The 22,292-nt window shown below is 50.0% G+C and overlaps 1 protein-coding gene across 5 annotated transcripts in view; it reads left to right on the top strand.

Moving 5' to 3' along the window:
• The window catches only part of Pax5 (paired box 5), a 192,485-nt gene that overhangs the window by 104,820 nt on the left and 65,373 nt on the right, over window positions 1–22,292 (top strand). For all 5 annotated transcript variants that reach the window (XM_037202571.1, XM_037202570.1, XM_037202569.1 and 2 more), the window contains one exon: window positions 4,723–4,852. In XM_037202571.1, the coding sequence (XP_037058466.1) occupies window positions 4,723–4,852 (130 nt within the window). The remainder of the gene's footprint in view (window positions 1–4,722; window positions 4,853–22,292) is intronic.

The following is a 22,292-nucleotide window of genomic DNA, read 5'->3' as shown; positions in this document are numbered from 1 at the left end:
TCTCTCCCGGGTCCCATTTTCTACAAAGGACTTGCTTGCAGTGGTCTGAGAAGTGGTTGAAGTTATCTAAGTCAGGCTAAGGAGTCCACGTGTAGCCTAGAGAGAAGGGGAGGCTGTTCTTCCAGGGCCCAGCAGTGATGTCTGGGTGCTAGTTGAACACTGAGTTTGACTGAGCTTCCTGCCAGCCAAAGCAAGAGGGGATATACAACGGTTTCTAATGTTCTAGTTGTTTGATCAGAGGCAAATTAACAACTCAGCATGGGAAATAACCTTTTTTCCCCAGTGAATTATGAGAAGGAAGGGCAAGGAATTTGAATATTCTAATGGACAGTGTCTCCAGAGGTTAAAAAATACCTTTGTATGACCCTTTTCTTTTTATTGTCTTAAATAAATATACTTCTCCAGGGGCTTTAACCAATACTGGACAGGGGCCTAACTTCCTTGTCACCTGACTTGATGCGGAGCCCTGGTGGGAGGAGGCAGGGCATGTGACTGGGTCACTTGGAGCTACTGTTTAAAAACTTTCTAATTAATTCCTTTGTTAATTTCTGCTTTTTGAGATAAGATCTCACTGTGTAGCCCAGGCTAGCCTGGATCCCCCTGTCTCATGGCTGCTAAGATTATAGGCATGTGCTGCTATTCCTGGCCTCCAGTAAATTCTTGAGATCTGTAGTTTATATTATGTGGATGGAAAATCCATTCATTCATTAATTTATTCATTCATTCAATATACACTCGGGTGGGGGGGAGGCTGTAGGGAGGCCCTATGTTCTGAAAAAGGAGAGACAAATAGTTGTTATATATGGAGGTGCTACGGCAGAGTCCTAGACAAAAAGCCACATAGTGAGGGAGCGTAGGAGGAGCCGTGATTTTGGTGGTGGCTATAGAGTCAGGGATGGCTTCGCCAGGGAGGTCATGTTTGAGCTGGGTCTTACGGACAGTGCAGGAGCTCTGGACATACTGAGATGGGCCCTCCAGGTGGAGACAGTTCGGAGCCTGGAATGCCGGAGGCACAGCCCGTTCAGCCACGTTTGTGGAAGCCCAGGAGATCTGAGAGAACACAGTAGCCCTTAAAACATCTCAGGCAGCTCTGAGGATAGACTGGAGGGAAAACTGAACACCCACACAAAAGATGATAGCATCCTGCTCCTAGAGGAGCAGAGGAAGGATCCCAACAACATGCTGGAACCCTGCTGGGTGGCCACAAAGTTGCTGAAGCCTCGTTTGTTTGTGAGAACCATAGCCCACCAGCCTGGGCCCCTTAGTCAGGTTCTTTCTCTTGCCTCCTGGAAGCCAGTGGCGTTTAGGGACTGGCCGAGTGGGCCTCCCCCGCGTGGTGGAAATACCTAGTCTTGCAAACCCAGCTGTTTGGAGTGACTCCATGCACTTCGTCCGACACTGAACAGAATCAAATACTGGTTTCCACCTGGAAATTTAGATACATGAGGAGGCAGGAAATCTCTATCAGCCACGCTTTCTGCACCTGGCTCTGCCTGTCTCCTAGGGGGAATCCTAAGCTTTCCCCCACAGGCTCAGCTGCCAGCCACATCTGCAAATGAAGTCCGGAAGGCTGCTGCGGCCAGGGATGGGTGTGAGGGGTGTGCTGACTCTTGGCTGGAATGCTGAGGACCTGGAGGAGCATGCTCATTGTTGATCTTTGTATCCATGGAAGAGGTCCAATGTGGTCCACTTCCAGCCGGTCTCGGTCTATCTTCATGTCCACTTCCTCAGTTGTGCCCCATCTTGGTCTTTCCCTTCACCTCTCAGCTCTGCTCAGCTGTTCCAACCCAAGGGATGGAGCTTGCTCAGCCCATCCCCCAGAAACCTTTCCTGACCACACCACACCCCTTGAGAATGAATGGCTCTGTGCTTTTCTCCATCTTGGATGGACTTTCTGGGGCTCTGCATCTTTCTCTGGGAGCTCGTGGAGGGTTGCTTCTGTCTCACAGACCCGCATGCACACAGCAGGGCCTGGCATGGCTGAAATAAATATCCACTCACTGTGTTCAGGCATCCAGGGAGACACGGGAAGAGGAACTAGGACCCACGTCCAGGCATCCAGGAACTGGATCTCAAAAGAGACCCTCCCGGAGGCATAGCAGTGCGCTGAAGGAGGTAGCTGCCTCTGGTGAGCTTTTATCTCAGATGCAGTCTCAGCAGACTAGAGGCTAGGGCATGCTCAGTTCTATCCTACAGGGAGGGAATCTAGACAGTGACCTCCCCCCAACAGCTCCCTGCTGCATGGGATGCAGACATGCTCTTCAAACGCCACTGTTTCCACCTCACAGCAAGAAATGTATTTTCCTCTCTACCCACTGATATGTGAACCATGATTTACAAAATAGGGCTTAACTTCTCTAGGTCTGGAAGCCTCGGTCTCTGTTCTTTTCCTTCTAATTCCCTTACCAATGAGCTGGGGAAATAGCTCAGCTGGTAGACTGCCTGCCTGGCATGCATGGCGCTTTGAATTCAATCCCCAGCATGGCAGGAAATTGAGTGTTCTGATCCATGCTCGCTATCCTGGCCCTGGGGCGGTGAATGTAGAAGGATCAGAAGTTCAAGGTCATTTTCAGCTACACAGTAAATTTAGGCTAGCCTAGGCTACTTAAAAGCCTGTCTCAAAACAACCCCAAAATAGCAGCAACAAGAAGCCACTAAAAGAAAACAAAACAAAAAACTCAACTTCAAACAGTTGGAACCAACTGTTTGATTTCATCACTGTTATGGGTTTGGGCCTCACAGTTGGATAATCATTAGGGTAACTGTCAAGATGCTGGGGTGAGATGGACCCATGTTTGAATCCTGGTGCCTAGGCGCTGTGTGGCTTTAAGCACATCCCATTTCTTCTAGAATTGACGTCTCAAGCTCTTGCATTGAGAAATGGAATAACACAGCCCCCTTTGTGGGCAGAGCTTGCGGTTGAGATGGAAGTCACAGGTGAAGCCCTGGACACAGCAGTCGCTGAAAGTCGGAAAGAACTTCCTGAGCAGTGGTGTCCCGAGGTGGTGCCCATTGAGGACAGCTCGGCCAGAACCCCTGGGGCTTATCAATCATCTTCCAGAAGAGGCCGATTCCAAAAACATGTAACGAAGAATCGCTAGGCCCATAACAGGCCCAGGTACTCCAAGAGAGAAGCCGGGCTGGGGGCCAGGTCTACCTGCACCAGGGACCATTAGAAAAGTGCAGTAATTAACATGGTGTGCTATTGGCACAGGGGTAGATAAATAGACCAGTGAAACAGGATCCAGGCTGGGAAGCCATCTGTGCACATATGGAACCTTGATATATGGGTAAGGAGATGTACAAATCAGCAGGGAAAGATGGGCTCTTAATAACCAGCAAGGGGCACCTGGTTATCCATTCAGAAGTAGGGAGAAGGAAGAAATTAGATTTTTATACCAGACACAAAAATCAATCCCAGGTGGATTAGAGGCCTAAATGCAAAAGGCACAGCCACCTAATATGGTCAGCTCCAGGTCCTGCCCAAACTCCGCAGGTACAAACATGGCCTCATGGGAGAGAGAATGAGGCCTTGGGGAGGGGCCCAGGGATGCTCATACAAGGTGGCCTGTGACAGTGAAGACAGGAACAGGCCTTAGTCATCTTCCCGTCTCACCTGCTCTGGAAAGTCTTCTCCTGGTGACCACTCTGCAGGTGATGTGTGTCCCGCTCCACCTGCTGGTCCTGCCAAGTGACGCCTCAGAAATAGCAACCATCATTTCCCCAAGTACACAAGGAGCTCCCTATCTCAGGCTCTCAGCCTGCTCACCCACCTACTACTGCCCCTGCCTGCCAAGTATATCATCTGGAACAGATGGGGATGTGACCTCCGTTGGCAAGGCCAGGCTCCAGAGAAGCCCCCAGCCAAAACTTGGTACACATAACCGAATTCTTTGGCTGAGGGGTTTGCAGGGGTTTGGGAAGGAGGCAGAGGCATGCTGTTTGTGGCTATAATGTAGTCTTTCCTTGAATGGGAAGGTCCAGCCTGGTATCTTTTCTGCCTTCCCTGGAGGCCATTCTGCAAAGGTTTCATGACTCATCACAGGCTTGGATTTCATGACTTAGAGAAATGGACACGACTCACTGCCCAGCACATTCGGTTGTCGTGCGTTTGATAAATCTGACGTCTGTACCTGGAATATTCAGCACGCAAGTGTTCATATACTTCCAGAATCCAAAAGTCACTCATCAAACTGTGACTCAGTGGCTCTGTATACTGAATTAGGGCTGGGAACCGTCGGTCAGCTGGCCCCTGGACTGGGATTCTGTCTGATCTTACGTAGACACAACCCTCCTCCTCTTGAACCCCAATTTGTCCATCTGTGAAATGGGTCTTGATTAGGTGATCCCTCCAACTCCTTTTTAATGCTTGTTTCGGGGGTCCCACCCTGTTGTCTGAGAGCCTGCAAACCAGAAGCCATGTGGCCCCTGTCCTTGGAGGTCGACTCTTATTTCTGCCTTGCTTGCTTTGGCCCCCTCCCTGGCCTGTGGGGCTGAGCCGGGAAATCTGCCGGTGAGATCTGACTTCTGGGGATGCTGTGTGGACTCCTGCCCACCTTTTCTCCGGGAACAGTGGTCGGTTCTGGATACATGTGCTGCTCCGTTGAGCTGCATCTGCCCTTTCAGCCTGGGTTTCCCAGAACCTCTATGGACAGATCATGGCCCTGCATCTGATGAGGGTGCCTCTGGGCTACATGCTGAGATGTCTGCTTCCTCTTTCAGACCACAGAGTATTCAGCCATGGCCTCGCTGGCCGGAGGCCTGGATGACATGAAAGCCAATTTGACAAGCCCCACCCCTGCGGACATCGGGAGCAGTGTGCCGGGCCCACAGTCCTACCCCATTGTCACAGGTGAGCATGCTTGAATGGGGATTTGGTGGGGGGAGAGAGAGAGAGAGAGAGAGAGAGAGAGAGAGAGAGAGAGAGAGAGAGAGAGAGAGAGAGAGAGAGAGAGAGAGAATGAATGTGAGGGGGGAAGTTGTTCTTGATGCTTTTGGATATGACTGGCCCCGGCTTTAACGAGGTTATAAGGTCCCAGCTCAGGTCAGGGGGCAGACTGCTGGGGAACACAGGTTGTGGCTGAGATGCGACATGGCTGCATGCTGCTTCGATGTATCTACAGGAGAATAAGGGCTGGGAGAGGCTGGGCTTGCCCTGTCAGAGGGACCCCTGTGGTGGGCCAGGCACTCCAAGGACTGGGATTTCTCCTTTTCATGAGCTGGGGAAATCTTTTGGTCGGCATCAACCTCCAGGAGTAAAGAGACTCTTTGTAAGTTATCACTGGCATTTCAGATTTCCCAGCAGAGGCTGGGTGCAGAAGGGCTGGGAGGGGCTGGGTGTGCGCCAAGCAGCTGGCTTTCCCAGCAGCCTCCACGATCACCCTCAGTGTGAAGACTGAGAGCTGGGCCCTCAGGCTGGTGGTGCAGCTCAGCAATAGAGTGCTGGGCCTGAGTTCTGTCCTCCACACAGGCCTCCTCCACTCCCTGCAGGGTTCCAGTTGTGTGTGTCAGCCATGGCAGCTTGGGTGAGTGGTATCAGAATTCCAGCTGTGCTTCTCTGATCTGTGTGCTGGGAACAGGGACAATGGCTATAGCGTGGCACTCTTGTGAGGATGACTAGGTTCCCCTGCACGAGGAGCTTGGACTCTTGCCTAGCACAAAGTCATCAGCCAGCAAGTGGTCTGCTGTGATTCCTCAGACCCCCTCGTGTGGTCACTGTAGCTTGCTGCTCTGGGGAGCTCCCTTCTCCAGCCCAGCACTGTGGAGGCCTGGGACAGCCACTCTACCAGCCCTGGGAGGGTGTCTCACCCAGGAGGCAGGAGGGTCTCCAGAATATGGAACAGACAGATGGTGGAGCTGGGAGGCTATACTGGGGTTTGGAATTAGGGATCCAGCCAGACGTCTCTGTTGGCTGATGGACATAACCTCAAAGTAGTAACAGAGCCAAGAAATTCTCATGTATTAGAATTTGAAGAGAAGGGGTGAACGAGGCAAGAGCTGAGGCCCAGGGGTCCCTCAGTGACAAGACTAGAGGCCTGTCTCTGGGACCTAACAGTTAAGTCAGCCCTGGGGCTCAGGGGAAAAGTAATCGTGTGCAGGTCTGGGTACAGAACAAAAGTGACTTGTCCTCAGTTTGGCTAAGATGGGGAACAGCCTGAAGCCAGGTGAGCCTCAGGGAGGGGATGCACAGAAGGGATGCCAGCCAGTGAGCTGCAGTCAGTGAGGTGTTTCCTGAGGACCCCTGCCGAGGCTCACCAGGGACCTCAGTGACAGTATTCCCATTATACAGGGGCAGATGCCAAGCTCAGACATGCCTGCTGTATGGAGTGAAAAGCTGAGTTACAGTCACCCTAGCCTTCTAGAAGACCACACTGCAGAGGAAAAGTTTTGGGCAGGATTTAGGAAATGAATTTGGGCACATGCTTATCTAGGTGGCTAATAGTCCAGTGAACACTGAGGCTTAAGATCCTTGTCTGTGGGAATGAGATGCATGTTTGCTAGCTAAGGCTAATCTAGCCTTCAGATAAATCTAATTGGGCCTCATGGGGCTTTTAGAGAATTTGAGCCAAGACTTAAAAAAAAATAAATCTAGCCTCCTGTCTTCTCAAAAAATTAGAAGAGCTGGCCCCATTGGGCTGTAGTCCCATGGGTCATGGCAGGTGGGGCTCAGTGTCAGCAGCTCCTCAGACAGGCCTCCATGGTCCCCAGCCAAAGGCCACCTCATTCACGTGAGAAGCCATGCATGAGGAGTGTGTCTTATACTTGGATCCACAGAGTTGCAGAAAGTCAGCTGGGTGCTTCTGTAGCTCCCAGTATAAACATCCCTGACCAAAGTTAGGGGTATGCTTAGTTCTGAAATGTCAGCGACATTCCAGAGCAGGGCATGGGAGTGTGCACACCTGTGATACCAGTGCTCAGGAGGCTGAGCTGGAAGATCAGGAGTTGGAGGCCAGCCTGGGCTACATAGTAAGACCCAGTTTCAAAACACACACACAAAAAACGAACATACAAAATGGAGGGCATATTCTAATTGTCAGTATAATCATTAGCTTTCTTATACATAAATAATAATTAGCATAATAGAGCAAACCCTTCAATGACAATACATACAATACCAGAGAATAAATTTAGCTGTAGAGCTACAATGATACGGGAGAATAATGGAGAGATGTTTGTTCCTAGACTGTCAGGAAGACGTTCTTTCCCCAAGCCTCCTCTTACCTTAGAGCAATCCCGAGGAAAACGCAACAGACTTTGAGAGAAATCATCAAAATGCTGCTAAGGGCTGGCTAAATAAATACGATAGGATAGCTAGAGACGTTCTGAAGTAGAGCTTCTGGGACATTCCAAAACATGACAAGGAGCCAGCAAGCTCAGCCGGTGGGTAAAGTGCTTGCTGCCAAGCCTGATGACCCACACACACACGCACACGCATGCACACGCACACGCATGCACACACACACGCACACGCATGCACACACAACCAAACAAGCAAAACAATAAATGTAATAAAATTTTAAATAAAAAGAAAAAGGTATAATAATTCTATAGTAACTAAAAAACTATTGTAGAAGCCGAGGTTGCAAACACATGAGCCAGAATGGGCAGGATACAAACAGGTCCAAATATACTCTAGTCAGATCCCTGCTTCACTGTCTCCACTGAAACCAGTGGGTTGTGAGGTAACAGACATGCTAATTAGCCAGGTTTAGTCATGACACATTGTAATGTATATCAAGACATCACTATGTACCCCATAAACATGTATATTTATGTATTATTTATAACAAATTCCCAGCTAGCTAAATCTTTAAAAAAAGCCATAATAAACTAGGACAAAAAAAAAACAGGAAAAATTATAATTTTAGGGTAGAAAAGGCCTCTAAAAATGTTTCAAATACAAATGTTTGAAAAATATTAAAAAGTAAATATTTTTTATGTAAAAACATCCAAAGACAAAAAGAAAAGCTAGGGTAGGAAATGCAATACAGATGGTAAACATTAATTTATTTAATATATAAAGAGCTTTTGTGTACACACAAAATATTGCTAGGCACTGTTTTTATATGGCTGTGTGTGTCTCCTTCTCTGTATGTGCACCATGTGTGTGCAGGTGCCCAAAGAGGCCAGAAGAGGGCGTCAGGCCTCCTGGAACTGAAGTTACAGGTTATTCTGAGCTGTCTGATGTGGGTTCTGAGAACCAAATCCTCTGCAAGAGCAACAAGTCCCCTTAACTGTTGAGCCATCTCTCTAGCCTTTATATAAAAGGCTTTTAAAAAAGAATAAGAAGGGGCTGGAGAGATGCCTCGGCAGTTGAGAGCACACTCTGCTCTTGCAGAGGGCCTGAGTTCTAATCCCAGCACCGGTGACAGGTGGCTCACCGCCGTCTCCAGATCTGATACCTCTGACCTCTGCAGGCAATTCACTAGTGTCCACATACTCTACACAGACACTCGTGCACACACATAATTAAAAATAGTAAAAATAAATACTTTCAAAATTAATAAAAAACAATCTGTGGAAAAAACTAGACAGTGAATGGGCAGTTTGTTGGCAAAAACACAATAAGAGTGTATGGGGAGATGTGCGCCTGCCTCATTGTCTCCAAGCTGCAAATTAAAACAGCTCTGAGATGCTTGAACTGATACTACTAGCTCTGCATTAAGGCTCAGTGTTGGAAAGGGCACAGGAGAGATATTTTCCTATATCGCTATTGTAACTCCTGTTGGAGGGAAACTTGACAGTGTCCATCAAGGTTTTAGATACATTAAGTACCCTCTGACTCAGAAGCTTTTATATCCTTTAAGGAACTTATTCTCCAGGCCTGCAATGATGGTTTTGCCTGTCATTTATAAAGGCAAACAAATGGAATCAAAGCAGGCCCTGCCATAGAAACTGGCTCAGTAGATTGTGGTGCTTCCACACAATGCAATATTAACTACTGTGAAAAGAAGGCAAGAGGCTGGAGAGAGGGCTCCGTGGTTAAGAGTGCTTGGCGTCCTTTCAGAAGACCCAGGTTCTGTTCTCAGCACCCATGTCAGGTAGCTCACAACCTCCTGAAACTGAAACTACAGCTCAGGGGATCTATTTTGCCCCCCCACACACCCCCCACCCCAAGCATGTAGAACTAGAGGCAGTGGTTAAGAGCACTTGCTGCCCTTGCAGAGGACTCAGGTTTGATCCGCAGCACCCATCACATGGCTCACACCTGTCTCTAACTCCAGTGCTCTCTTCTGGCCTCTGCAGGCACCTGCATGAATGTGGTGCACATAGAGGCAAGTGGGCTCACACACATACAATGAAGTATGATCCCATGTATAAAAATGAAAATGCAAAACATAACATAAAATTGTACTGCCGTGAGTGGAACCACTGAATTCACACAGTGGGCAGTCACATACTTGCATACACATTGTATGGAGCAGATGCTTGTGCATGAAGTTTCAGTAGGAGGCTTCTGCACCCCTTCCTCCGTCTTAGTGGGCATTGAATCCCTGTCCTATCACAGTGAGTGGGGTTTTCATTTTATCCCCACCAGACTCTCTTTGGATTAACCAATGTTTGCAGAATCTCCCCCCGCCCTTATGTTCTCGATATCTGAGTTCACACAGAATATAGCCTATTGTCTTGTTTACTTTTCTAGTGCTGGGATAAGACACTATGACTGAGGCAACTTATAAAAGAAAGCATTCAATGGGGCTAATGGTTCCAAAAGGTTCAAGTTCATGACCATCATGGCGGAGTCTGGCAGCAGGCAGGCTTGACACTGAGGCAGTAGCTGAGAGCTTACATCCTGATCCACAAATAGGAGGCTGAGAAAGAGGCACTGGGAATAATGCCAGCTTTTGAAACCTCAAGCCCACCCCCAGTGACACACCTCTTCCAACAGGGCCACACCTCCTAATCCTTCCCAAACTGTTCCACCAACTGGGTACCAAGCATTCAAATATATGAATATATTCAAATATATGGGGGCCATTCTCATCCAAACCACCACATCTGTTTTCATATCCACTTTTAAATAAAATCAAAACAGTTCCTGAACTATGAAGCCAAAGAGGAACTAAGTGATATGTATTTTCTAGGTACACATTCTGAAAGTCCATACTGCAGGACGTAATGAGGCGAGCTAGGGCCTCCCGGTGCACAGAACACATGTACGAAGGAGTGTGGATGGAGGACTTACCTGGGCTCATCCTGGCATTATGGTTTACCAGCAGGCTGGGGCACTCCTGGCACAGCTCCAAGTGAGACACAGTAGCTGGGGTCCTAGGAAATGTGAGGTGTGTGAAGCCTGGAGATGGCAGGTTCACACTTAAATGGAAACAAACTCAAATGTCTGCAAACAGGTTTCCACCTACGTGGATGTTTGGTGGGATGAGGCAATAGTGGAGGCAAAAGAGAAATGTGGTCTGTTTGTCTGTCAGCCAGCAATGTCCCTCAGCACAGAAAACCCCACAAACGTTCCAGGCCTTGAAGGAGAGACTGCGGAGCCTTGGGGCCCGGATCTCCATTACCTCAGCCTGTGGTAGTGGCTGGCTGCAGAAGTCCAGAGCTCTTCGATCCTCCAGCCCACCTCTGTCCCTCTTTCCTGGCCACAAGGAGAATGGGGGAGGGGGTCCCTGAGCTAGCCCATCCTTGCTTCCACAAGTCAGGCAGCCCAAGGAAGGTCTCATTAGAGACCGAGTCAGTTTCTCTGTACCGTTTATATGCTGCATTAAATATTAAGATAAACCCTGCTCTGCTGGCCAGGGCCACGCTTCAGAAACCGCTCACCATCTGCAAATTTGGTGACATGACTAGCCAGTTCCTATACTGTCAGCAGTTTAGGCCTGACCTGATTGGGACTAATTATCTGCAGGTGTGTCCTTGGGCCACAGGCCTGCTGATGGGGCAGCTCCTGGGTTTACCTACCTACAAGAGGGGGTGACAGGTAGGGTGCCAGGCTCCTAGCTTCTGCCTGCCTCCCCACTGGTCAAAGAGCTGACAGTCTTGCCCTCGCCTGGGCCCACCTGACCTTTTGCCTTTGAGAACAAAGGAGTAGGGCCAACATATGACCCTGTGGTCTCTTTCCTGGGGACCATTTCTTTGCATCAGCAGATTGGCATGGCACTGAGAAAGGCTGCTTTTGGCCCAAGTGTGGGAGGCTCTTTCTGGTAGTGGCCTGGGCCCCGGGATCTGAGACATCCTGGCTACTGCTCCCGTCAACCCACAGAGGCCAATCTATAACACAGTGGATGAGACTCACAAAAGCAGAGAGAGTAGCTGCCAGGTCCCAAGTCTCCAGCTCTGCCTGCTACATCCAATGTTTGGAGCATCAGGACCCCAAACATGGCCGCCTAAGAAAGCACACTCCTGCCCTCTTGATCTGAGCAAAAGCTGAGGCTAGAGGAAGGAGCACCTGACTGGGAGTCAGAGGGGTGGGATTAAGTCTGGACTTGCCACTTAAGTGCTCTTAGGTTGGGTCAGATTCGGCGTCCTCTCTAAGCCTCAGTTGTGAAATGGGGCAATGGCCGTTTCTGCTGCCTGCCTTCGATGTTTGGGGTTTTGTCTTATTTTTAATTTTCTGGTTTGTGATACTGGTGATCCCAGCAAGCCCCACTGCATATTAGGCAATTGCGCTGGCGTGGTGGTGGTGGTGTCTGTATTGGCATCTGGCATTTGTGAGGATCATTTGAATGGACCTTGCATAGGGCTAAGAAGCATGGTGCCTAACGTATGTCTTATTCATTATGTAAATGAATCCTTTACCTCCATCCTCGGTGTTTAACACAAAGACCCTCCCAGTGCCAGCTTCCTATAGAGGCGAGTGGACAGGCAAACTCCTTTGGGGACTCTCCAAGGGTCCTTATTCTGCCTGTATAAGTCCACACTGAACGAGGTTCAGGACATTTGCTGTCAGGACATCTGGCTGAGGGGCTGGCAGGACAAATGCCTGAGTGCATGCACGGATGTGTTCTCATATGTGTGCCTTGCAATTCTCTGTGTGTGTGTGTGCTCATGTGGGTGTGCACACCTGTGTGTTCTGACATATGTGTGTGCATAAGCATGGAGGCCGCAGGTCGATGTTGGGTGTCATTCTTGATCCTTCTTGAACTTATTTTTGAACCAGAACTTTTCACTGTACCTGGAGTTCACCAGCTCGGCTGCCCTGGCTGGCCAGTGAGCTTCAGAATCTGCCTGTCTCTGCCGCCCCAGGATGGGGGTTACAGATGAATACTGCCCAACTTTTAAACACACGGGTATCGGGGAGATGAGCTCAGGTCCACATGCTTGTGCAGCCAGCAACTGCCACCTGGGTCATCTCCCCAGCTGAGAAACACTGAAAACCCCTACATTGCTTTTGGCCTGTGAACCGAGGGACTTGGACCCTTGGGTGGTGTCCAGTGTTGGGAGGCAGTTCCAGGCCCCTGGTGGGCGACCTCCTCATACTGAGTGGCTCGGGAGCTTTCCTAAGGAGGCTTCCTGCTCGGATGTGCTCCGCTTCCCACTCAAGCTCCGTCTGGCTGGCCGCCAGGCAGCTCTGAAGAGCCAATTGTTCATCTTTCCGTGGGGAACACCTCTTTTGACCCACTTTTTATGAGGCTTTTGGAGGCTCATCAGACGCAGCTAAATACCTCTTCCCTCAGAGTGGAGTCATAATGAATAATGAAAGCAAGACTCTGAGAAATGTCTGTGTACCCAGGCTGCTGAAAGGTGCCGGGAAAGCGACAATAGAAGCTGTCAATACAGTATGAGAGCTGGGACCCAGTGCCGGGCCACCAGCTTCCAGTGGAAGACACTGGGCTGTGGAAGATGCTCTGTGCATTGGAAAGGGATGATACCTACGCACTCTGTGGGGCCTCTGGGGTCAGTCTCTGCCCTCACTGGGTGTGCCTGCATGCTAGGGCGAGTGTGAGGGGAGAAAGCCAGCACAGAGTGAACACACAGTGTGCTTCCATAATGTCAGGGGCTCTGGAGACAATGCCAAGGGGAGAATATGGAAAGACCCAGCGGGGACTGAGGGGGAGGGTGGGGAGGCAGTCTTCCCAGAATGTGATCTGAGGTTTAAATTATGAGAAGTTTGGGGGTTCTTTGGGGAAAACAGATTTCCAGCAGAAGACACAGCCCCAGGAAGTGTCCTATAAATGTATACATGAGAGAATGAGGGGCCTCCGGGGTGGGGCTCTTTCTCAGTTCCCTCTCTGCCACCAGTGGGGACCAGCCTGTAACTCAGACCTTGGGGATTTTCGGGCTCAGTAGAAAGTCCACAAGCAGGGTAGCGTGACTCTTTACATGGCTCTGGACAATTCCTTTCCAAAACTTGGTCGCCTCTGCTGCCAGAGATCTTCCTTCCTCAAAAGCAAATGTGGTACAGGCTGGAAGCTGCCCTCGGTTGAAGTCACTTCAGGTCAGGAGCTGAGGCTGACACCTTTGCTGTGAGCTCACAGACCCAAGCATTGTCCCCAACACCCCTCAGCGTGGCATGTGCCCTGGGCATGTGCCCATCCCAAAGAGCTTTTGATCTGTATGCCATGTTTTTAACATTAACAGTATCACCTATCGTTTTGAAGATTGGACGCAATGTCCACTGGGAGGAGAGGTATGCAGTAGAGAGCCATTCCCACAGCGGAGCAGCAGGCAGTTGTGGAGAAGACTGAGGAAGCTCCCAGTGGCCTGATGGGGAGCCGTCTTTGGGATGATTAGCATCATTAGCATCTTACCTGTGAGGCAGAGAACAGTGCGCACAGTAGGCTGCCTTTGGGTAACCATGCTCTTGCACACTGTAAATGCATGTTTGTATTTGTGCATCTTACAGACTCCCTGAAAGTAGCCTTGGGAACAATATGACCATGTTTAAGCACAGGGTGTGAGAAGAGTACGTTTTTTACTGAACTGTTTATAAAATGTTAGTGTGGTTTGTATGTGTGTGGTGGGGCACAAGAGCCACAGCACTCACGTAAAGGTCAGAGGAAAGTCTCCTGGAGTGGGTCTCTCCTTCCAGCTTTACAAAGTTTCCAGGGATGGAACTCAGGTCACCAGGCTTGCTTGGAAGAACCTTCACCCACTGAACCAAGTCCCCACTTAGGTTTGAAGGCTTTTGAATGTTGTCTATTTAGCAACTACCAAAACAATTTAAAAGTGGCCTGAAAAAAATCAGAGGGTTTGACCTAAAGATTGAAACACCTCTCTTAGCCAGACAGTGGTGACACACCCCTTTAATCCCAGCACTTGGGAGGAAGAGGCAGACAGATCTCTGTGAGTTCAAGGCCAGCCTGGTCTACAAAATGAGTCCCATGACAGCCAGGGCAAAAACCAAAGGGGAAAAAAGAACAAACAAACCCCAAACGCCTCTCTTGAAAGCTCGGTGGGTTTGCTCCTCTTGGGTCAACATGGGGGATGTGAGAGAAGCCACCCTCCCTCAGATGCCCCAGGCAGCTCCTTCCTAGCCCTCTAGCTTACCTGACTTGCTAGCACTCTGGGGCAGTCGGGTGTTCAGCCCTGCCTACTTCCACTGCCCCGTCCCTCCGGTCTCCTTCACTAACTGCGGAACCTCCAGCTGTCGGGAGCCCTCTGCGGTAGCAGGAAGCTCTTTCTGTACATCACCAACAAGACAGTGCTGAGACTAGATTGCTGCATAAAAACCTTCAACACCCAAGATTGCAAAGTCCCCTCTCTCTCCCCGAGACATCAGGCTATTTGCCTTCCAGAATGATTTGGGGCAATTTCAATTGGATTTAAAATATTTGTTTCCACATTAGGAAGGGTACCCATAGTGGTCGGTCCTTGGAATCTTAGTATTTGTAAGACCACTCCGAGCCGCTGAGAAGCCAGAGGTCTGATCATTTGAAAGCCAAAGTGAAACACAGGCCTCTCCATAATTAACATGCACACTGAAGAAACGGTGCCTTGCTTTCAGGCTAGCCCAGAGTTCCCAAGAACTGTTTGCTGAATAAATGAATTAGTATTTGCGTAAAGTGTGATGTCAATTAAAAAAAATAATTTCAGCTGAAAGTGCTCTACTTGTCTCTGACCTTGTATTTTGTAGGATAAAAATAAACGAAGCTGGATGGCCCTCCTGGTAATGCACTCATAGATTTTTTTACACTTGCAGGCAGCTTGGAAGCCGACCTTTCCAAATAGCCTTCCAGCGGGTCTCTGGGCCTCCAGCTTCCCAGTCCACCTGCTGTGATCCATCCTCCTAAAATAGTGATTTCATTAGCCAGTTCTGGCCAGAGAGCTCCCAGACCTTCTCATTGTCTGCAGGAGAAAAGCTCCTGGCTAATTTGTAGAGGTGTTTCCATGTATCATTCATTCACTCATTCCTTCATTCCTCCCTCCATCAAGACTTGGGTCTTCTTGCGTATTGGCCTGTGTTGGGTCAGAGGGTCCTGGAGTTTCTGCTGTCAACACACTCAGTCTGATGGAGGAAGCAAATATGGAAACCTGTTCAAGGCAAAACAAAGCAAAGCAAAAGTGTCAGACTCCTGGGAGACACACGTGCAAGAGAGCCTGTGGTGAGGGGTGGGGGTGGGGTGGTACTGTGTGTGACTTCTCTTTGGCCAAGGATTTGAGGGAAGGTTTTGTGGGGAGGCGGTGTCTAAGAGAAGCCATGTGTCCCTGCTCTCAGGGGTTAATTTTTCATCACCTCGTCTGTCTGTCAATAGGATCTTGTTATGTAGCCCTGACTAGTCTGGAACTTACTCTGTAGAAGGGATGGTCCTAAATCAGTGGGCAATCCTTCTGCCTCTGCCTCCCCGAGCGCTGGAATTTCATGCCACCGTGCCCTACTTACCATGCTCCTCTCTTAAAACGTTCAGGGTGCTTGCTTGTTTTGTTGTTGTTCAGTTTTCCAAGACAGGGTTTCTCTGTGTAGCCTTGGCTGTCCTGGAACTCGCTCTGTAGATCAGACTGGCCTTGAACTCAGGGATTCACCCGTCTCTGCCTCCTGAGTGCTGGGATTAAAGATGTGTGCCACCACCACTGGCTAAAAGTTCATTTTTTAAGCGAGGCATCGTGGTACATGTCTTTAAACCCCAGCATTTAGGAGGGAGGTGTAGGCAGATCTCTATGAGTTTAAAGCTAGCCTGGTCTACATATCAAGTTCCAGGATGACCAGAGCATCATAGAGAGACCTCGTATCAAGAAAAGTTTCCTTTTTAACCAAAAGCAATCCAAGCTCATTCTAAAGGTAATTCCAGAGGCACAGAAATACATACAGCAGCCTGTGACCATGTTCCTGCACATTATTCCCGAACCATTCTAGAATGCAGATGTTAGCAGAGTTGATGGTGTGGTATGTGTCTTTCTGGAACCTTATCTGTGCATAATCAACATGTACCACGTTACATGCATATGGCTGATTATCTATAATTGCCTTTATACTCTATATAATGTTAGCTTTTTAAAAATTTTTACTTCATATTTTTATAGAGACCCTAACCCAGTAAAGAACTGTCCCCTCTAATGATGTGGACAAACCACTGTGGGTTTTTCTCCAGCAAGACATTGGTCATGGCCCATATCTTCAGAAACACTGCATAAATGGCTCTTAGTATTTGAGGCCAGAGGCCAGTGGGGAATCCTGTTGTCTTCAGCTGGCACAGGGCTGTGTGTAGAGACAGCTGCTTTGGGGGTCTGGCTGCCACCTCCCTGTGCTCAGTGCTGTGGGGTGAAGATGTGAAGTTGTGGGGAGCCCTGGGGAAGCCACAGTGGGGCCGACTTTAGATCAGCTCCTAGGAGAACAACTTAAAAGTTTTTCAGCTCGATTGTTTCAAGTGTACGGCTGAATGTATATGTCTGTGTACCACATGTATCCCTGGTGCCCACAGAGGCCAGAAAAGGGCATCTGATCCTCTGGAACTGGAGTTATAATAGTTGTGAGCCAACATATGGATGCTGGGATTGAACCTGTGTCCTCTGGAAGAGCAGCCAGTGCTCTTAACCACTCAGCCATCTCTCCAGCCCCCAGGAGCCCAACACTGTGTTCTTTGAGAACTGAATAGGCTGCTGCTGGAGCCAATCATGCCCTTGTGTGTGCTTTGGGTCTCGCCGCCCTTTACTCTTTGAAATGTAGACACTATTTTTTCCTCCTAACAGTTCAAGAGAGTGCCTGGGGTCCCTCAGCTGGAAGGGGAAGGGGTTTTCTCCTGCTCCCCCACCCCTGCCCCGTCCTGCTCTTGATAGCATTGAGCTCTGCGTCATCACAGGACTCTGAGCAGAGTCTCTGTGTTCTCGAGCATAGCCTGGCTGGCACTGCGACTGTGAAGGCTGAGCACATGGCATGGTGCCCATGTAGACTCCAGAGCAGTCTGCCTACCTTTGGCCTGCAGCTCGGTGACTTAGGATGGGAAGACCTCTGTTTCTCAGCTGTCTGTGTGTGAGCCTCCATTCTCTCTAGGCATGGGGTAGGACCTTGCTGTGTGACCCGTATGCCTGCAAGAACAGTTGAAGGGGGGAGAGACACACTTCCGCCCGCTGTTTCAGAGGTGTCCCTCCATCCTATGGGAGGAGGATGGCTAAGAAGAGCAGTTCACACCATGGCAACCAGGAAGCAGAGGAAAGCAATGTGGGGTGAAGCGATGCCAAAACACACCCCAAGGACATGCCTCATGGGACTTCCTTTTTACAACTAGACACCATCATCTCCTCCCTCCGCCTCCCAAGAATGCTGTCATCTATCAGTCCATCAATGGGTTCACCCATTCTTTAGGCCAGAGCCCTCAGGAAACACCATCATAAATGCTCTCCGAGGCAGGCCTTACTGATCTCCTAGGAATTTCTCAATACAACCAACTGGACAATTAAGATGAACTATCACGTGGTTAAATGAGTTGATGCTGAAAGGCTTGGCGCCTCCTCCTGGGCTGGTTAAGTCTTGTTTTAAAAATCTGGAGTTCAGGAAGCTAGCCGGAGGCAGAGGCAGACTTTGAGGTCTTCACTCCAAGGGATGGCTGCGGTGGAACCAGGGACACTGGTTTTCTATTCCAGATACTCCTGTGTCTTAGTTTCTAGTTGTTGCTATAGCAGACTACCTCAGTGGTTATCTCAGTGGTTAGAACATGCAGCCTGGATTCAGGCCTGTTTTCACCTTCTTCCATTTGGCCACACTGAAGCCCTTGCTTCTTCTGGACTCCAGACTAGAAAGCTTCTGTTGTTTGCCCAGATGTGGTGGCCAACTGTGAAAGGAAGAATGGATGCCTTGGAGTCTATCAGATCCACACCCTGAGCCCCCCCCCCCCCCCCCCCCCGTAACTTCTATGGACTCTTAGAATGCCTTTCCCTTCTCTGAGTAATGCTTTTCACTTCTTCGAAATGGGGGTCACAATCTCAGCTCATCTCTAGGACTCTAGGACTGTATCGAGGTGTCCCTGGAGATAAGGCAAATGTCCCATAAACTGTAAGCACTGTGCCCTTTCCTATGAACCCAGAGAGCCTGTCACCCTGCCTGCACCAGGTGTTCCAGGCTTGACTCCCAGAAGAAACGTGGAAGCTGGTCCAGGGCTTTGCCTATAGATCACTTCCGCCCCAGGCCTTAGGAACCAGCTGACTCTCCCTATGTGCCTTCAGCAAAGGTCTGCGGGGAGCAGTCCCCCCGTGTGTTACTTTTTCCAGGAAGCACTCTCCGCCCCGCAACTATCCGAGTCAGAAGTGATGCTCTCTCATCTGGCCCTGACCAGGCCACCGTTAGGCTGATATCCCATTGATCCTCGATTCGTAATTCTTCAAGCCCTGCTTAACTTCCTGTGAGATTCCCAGCCCTCTCTGCCTCCTCGGTTCAGTCTGATGCAGGGCTTCGCGATACAGTGGGGGCTCAGGAAGTGGAAGACAAATGCATAGATGAGCTATTATGATTGGTTGTTGCTAATCGCCCCCCACTCCACCCTTCTAGGTCATTGTCAAGGTTATTGATATGATTCACACACTCACATACATATCTTCTGTGAGCAAAGAGGCACATTTGATTTTGAGATATTATCATAATTATTATTTCTTCCCCAATCCATTGCCTTCTACTATCTGCTGCCTCCACTGCCCACCCTGCTGCCAATGTTCCAAGCCCAGGGAAAAAAAGCCTCTCTAATTTATCTCTATTAGCTTTTATTTTCATTATCTGAGACTGTAGGACTTCTACACTCTGGGAATGTCTATGAACGCCCGGCCAGGCTGCAGCCAGCCTGAGACTTGAGGTGCCCTCTGTTTATCGGATGGGCCTGTCTTCTTTTCTCACTAATCTCTTTGTATACCTCGAAAGTGCCATGTCCAGGCTGGTGTCTCTTGCCCACCTGGAGGGAGCTGGTAATCTATGTGAACTCTGTGGCAAGGCCTCTCCCCTGAGAGATGGTCTCAGTTTTGAACAGCCAGAGGCACACCCAAGTTGGGGGCCGGGCAAGCTAAGGTCACCATAGGAGAGAAAACACACACTTGCCTCCAAGTGCCAGGCAGTGTTCTCGGTCTCTGGGTTTCTCCTGGCTTGTCCGTCTGCATACTCACTCTGGAGGGAGTTAGTCTCACTGTCTCCATTTTACCGTGTGATAACAACAGGGGCGAGGTGCATAGAAACTTGCTGAATGCCTCCGGCTTGAACATGGTTGAGTCCGGATCCAAATGCAGACAGCCAGGCTGCAGAGGCCACCATGGAGCCTCTCACCAGGCCTGCTGTGCTTGTGACAGACAGGAAGTACGGCAGAGGAGATCTCAGTGGGGCAGACCGTGGACAGAGCAGGCGCAATGCTGATGGCAGCCGGCCAACGGTCCTTTTATCTTGGGAAACCGTATTTGCTATTTTCCTCGTCTTCGTGACAGAACGCCTGAACGGAACAACGGAAGGAAGGGCAGGCTTGCGCTGGCTCACTGTTTCGGGGGGATTTCAATCTGTCACCGCGGGGAAGGTGCCACAGAACAGGTGGCTGGTGGCAGGTGGGCATGGCGGGTCCCTCACACTGTGGTTTAGACAGGAAGCAGAGGATGCAGACGAACCAGGAGTGCGTGGACCCTCCCGAGATTAACTCCTGTGGAGCCTCTTTCCACCAGCCATGTCCTGCCTCCTACAGCCACAAGCTGGACCCAGGCATTCAAACCACGAGCCTGTGGGAGGACATTTCAGACTCAAGCCATAACAGAAATCTGGGCCCTCTCCGTTCTAGTGTATTCTTACCTGGAGCAGGCTACCTGAGATGTCCAGCAATCCCGGGATGCTTAACTTAGCCCTTGTAAGGCTTCCCCACCCCATAGGCTGTCAGTGGTGAGCCCACGCCAACCCAGCAGCTCCTACCTAGACCCAAACTTTCCTTGGTTCTTTTGTTTTGAGGGAGTGGGGAAGCACTAGAGAAATAATTATCACTATGCTCCTCTGTCAACTTCCTGGCCAAGCCTGGGAGGGGGCGCTCATGACTTCAGGTCTGGTTCTCTTCAGACATGGTCTCAGTTCTTCACCTTCAAGCTGAGAAGGCTTCCTGCTTCCTTATCCTGTATTGCCCTGCCTGGCTGAGAGGCAAAAGGGGGGGAGTGCAAGAGCAGACCTTGAGGGGTAGAACCCCCAGCCGGGCGCCTGACAAGGATAACAGGAGGATGAGACGGTGGGATGGGAAGGACGGATGGACTCTCTAACCCGAGCCTTCATTTGTCTCCTTTTCCCGTCTCTGTGTACCATCAAGTGGTTGGATGTGGGGGTGAGGTGGGAGCATGGGGCTGAGAGAGGAACAAGCTAAGGGTGCGGGGATGCCGCCAGCTAGATGGACTAGGAATATTTTAGTATCCTTCACTATCGGGACGCCAGCCCTGGTGCTGCTGAGAGGAGCAGCATTGACATGCATAGCCAGTGTGGGGCTAGGCAATGAAAATGTTCTGGTCGGATCATTAGTTCAAAATCTCCTCTGGATGGAGGAACCAGCCCTGAGGCTCTGGGTTCCTCGTGTGCTTCCCCATTCCCCGGAACTCCCAGTTCAGGTCTCCTGTCCCGTATTCCTGGGGTGGCCAGCCTCTTTGGGACTGGAGCTCACCTGCAGCAGGAAGTGACTGAGGCCGACCAGGGCACCCTCTCGGGTGCATCCCTTCCTTGACCTTTGTAATTATTCCTGTTCAGTCTCCCCTCGTGTTTTTCCCTCCCCGCTTTGAGGTGCTCAACTCGGCACCCTCTCCAGGGTATTAAGGATGTGAGTGAAATTGATGACCAGGATGTCTCGGGTCTTTATGATGATGAATGGCTTTCACTGCCAAAGCTTTTATTGTCTGTGATTTGGGGAGAAGGAGAACTGATATATCAAGGCTGCCTGTCACACCATTTAATACAGTTATAAATCCTGACGTCACTAACTGGTGGTCAGGAGCTGGCGAATTCCACCGGCCTCCACTTTGCAGGGCCTTTATGGATTTTCACCCCCTCTCGTCCCTTCGTTTGCTTGACTGTCACAGTTGTGTTGGCGGGGGGGGGGGGGGGGGGAGATGTGGGGGGTGGACACAGTAAGGTGGTTTTAAATATCCAGAGACGCTCTGGTCTAGGGAGGAAATGGGAACCTCTCCCTCACCTTTGGTCTCAGTTAAAAGCCTCGGGTTCTAAGATGAGCAGGAAATTCCTCCCTGGGACAGTTCCTAAAGCCTACTCTGTCACCTGGCCGCTGACTGTCACTACCAAGTGACTCAACATCATCTACCTGCTGGAGCTCCTTCCCTCCGAGGGAGGGTAGCAAGGAAAGAGTTAACTTTTGATTTACAGAAGGGGAAACTGAGGCTAAGCAAAGTGAAGTGTTGGCATGGTGGTGCACACCCAAGTGGATACCAAGGGAAATCGCCCAGGGTGAAGCCACAGAGCGTTTCCATCAAGATTTTGGGGTGCCTGCCTCACTGCCAGTCCTAGGAAGAATCCTTGACCCCTACCTTAAGATCCTGGGAGGATTTTAAATTTTCTGACCCACAGTTTCCACACCTAGAAACAAGAAGAGCGTTGTCCTCACAGACTGTTAAAGGAGTCATGTGGAGTCATGTACATACCGTTCCTAACGAGTTCCTGGGACAGCAGAAGTAAATGCTTCTAAAGGTTGGAGCTGCAGAGAGGGAGGCATGTACCCACAGGAGCCAAGGAGGCCACCTCTGCCTTCTGAGGTTGTGTGGAAAGCAGCCAGGGGAGGCCTCCTACGAAAAGCTGCAGGAGCCTTGAAAGGGGAGGAACTAGCCAGGCTGGGACAGAGCTGAGGAAGCTTCTAAGCAGAGGGAACAGTGTGATAATGGTGAGGGAATGTACCCAGCAAAGAGAGAAGCAGGTGGAGACGGGGGAGGGGCGGGTCACAGGCGCTCCCAAGGACCTGGATCAGATG

The sequence above is a fragment of the Peromyscus leucopus genome, chromosome 2 (assembly GCF_004664715.2).
Source record: "Peromyscus leucopus breed LL Stock chromosome 2, UCI_PerLeu_2.1, whole genome shotgun sequence".
NCBI lineage: Eukaryota > Metazoa > Chordata > Mammalia > Rodentia > Cricetidae > Peromyscus > Peromyscus leucopus.
Note: the sequence above shows the minus strand (reverse complement) of the source record. Positions and strands in the feature narration are given on the sequence as shown.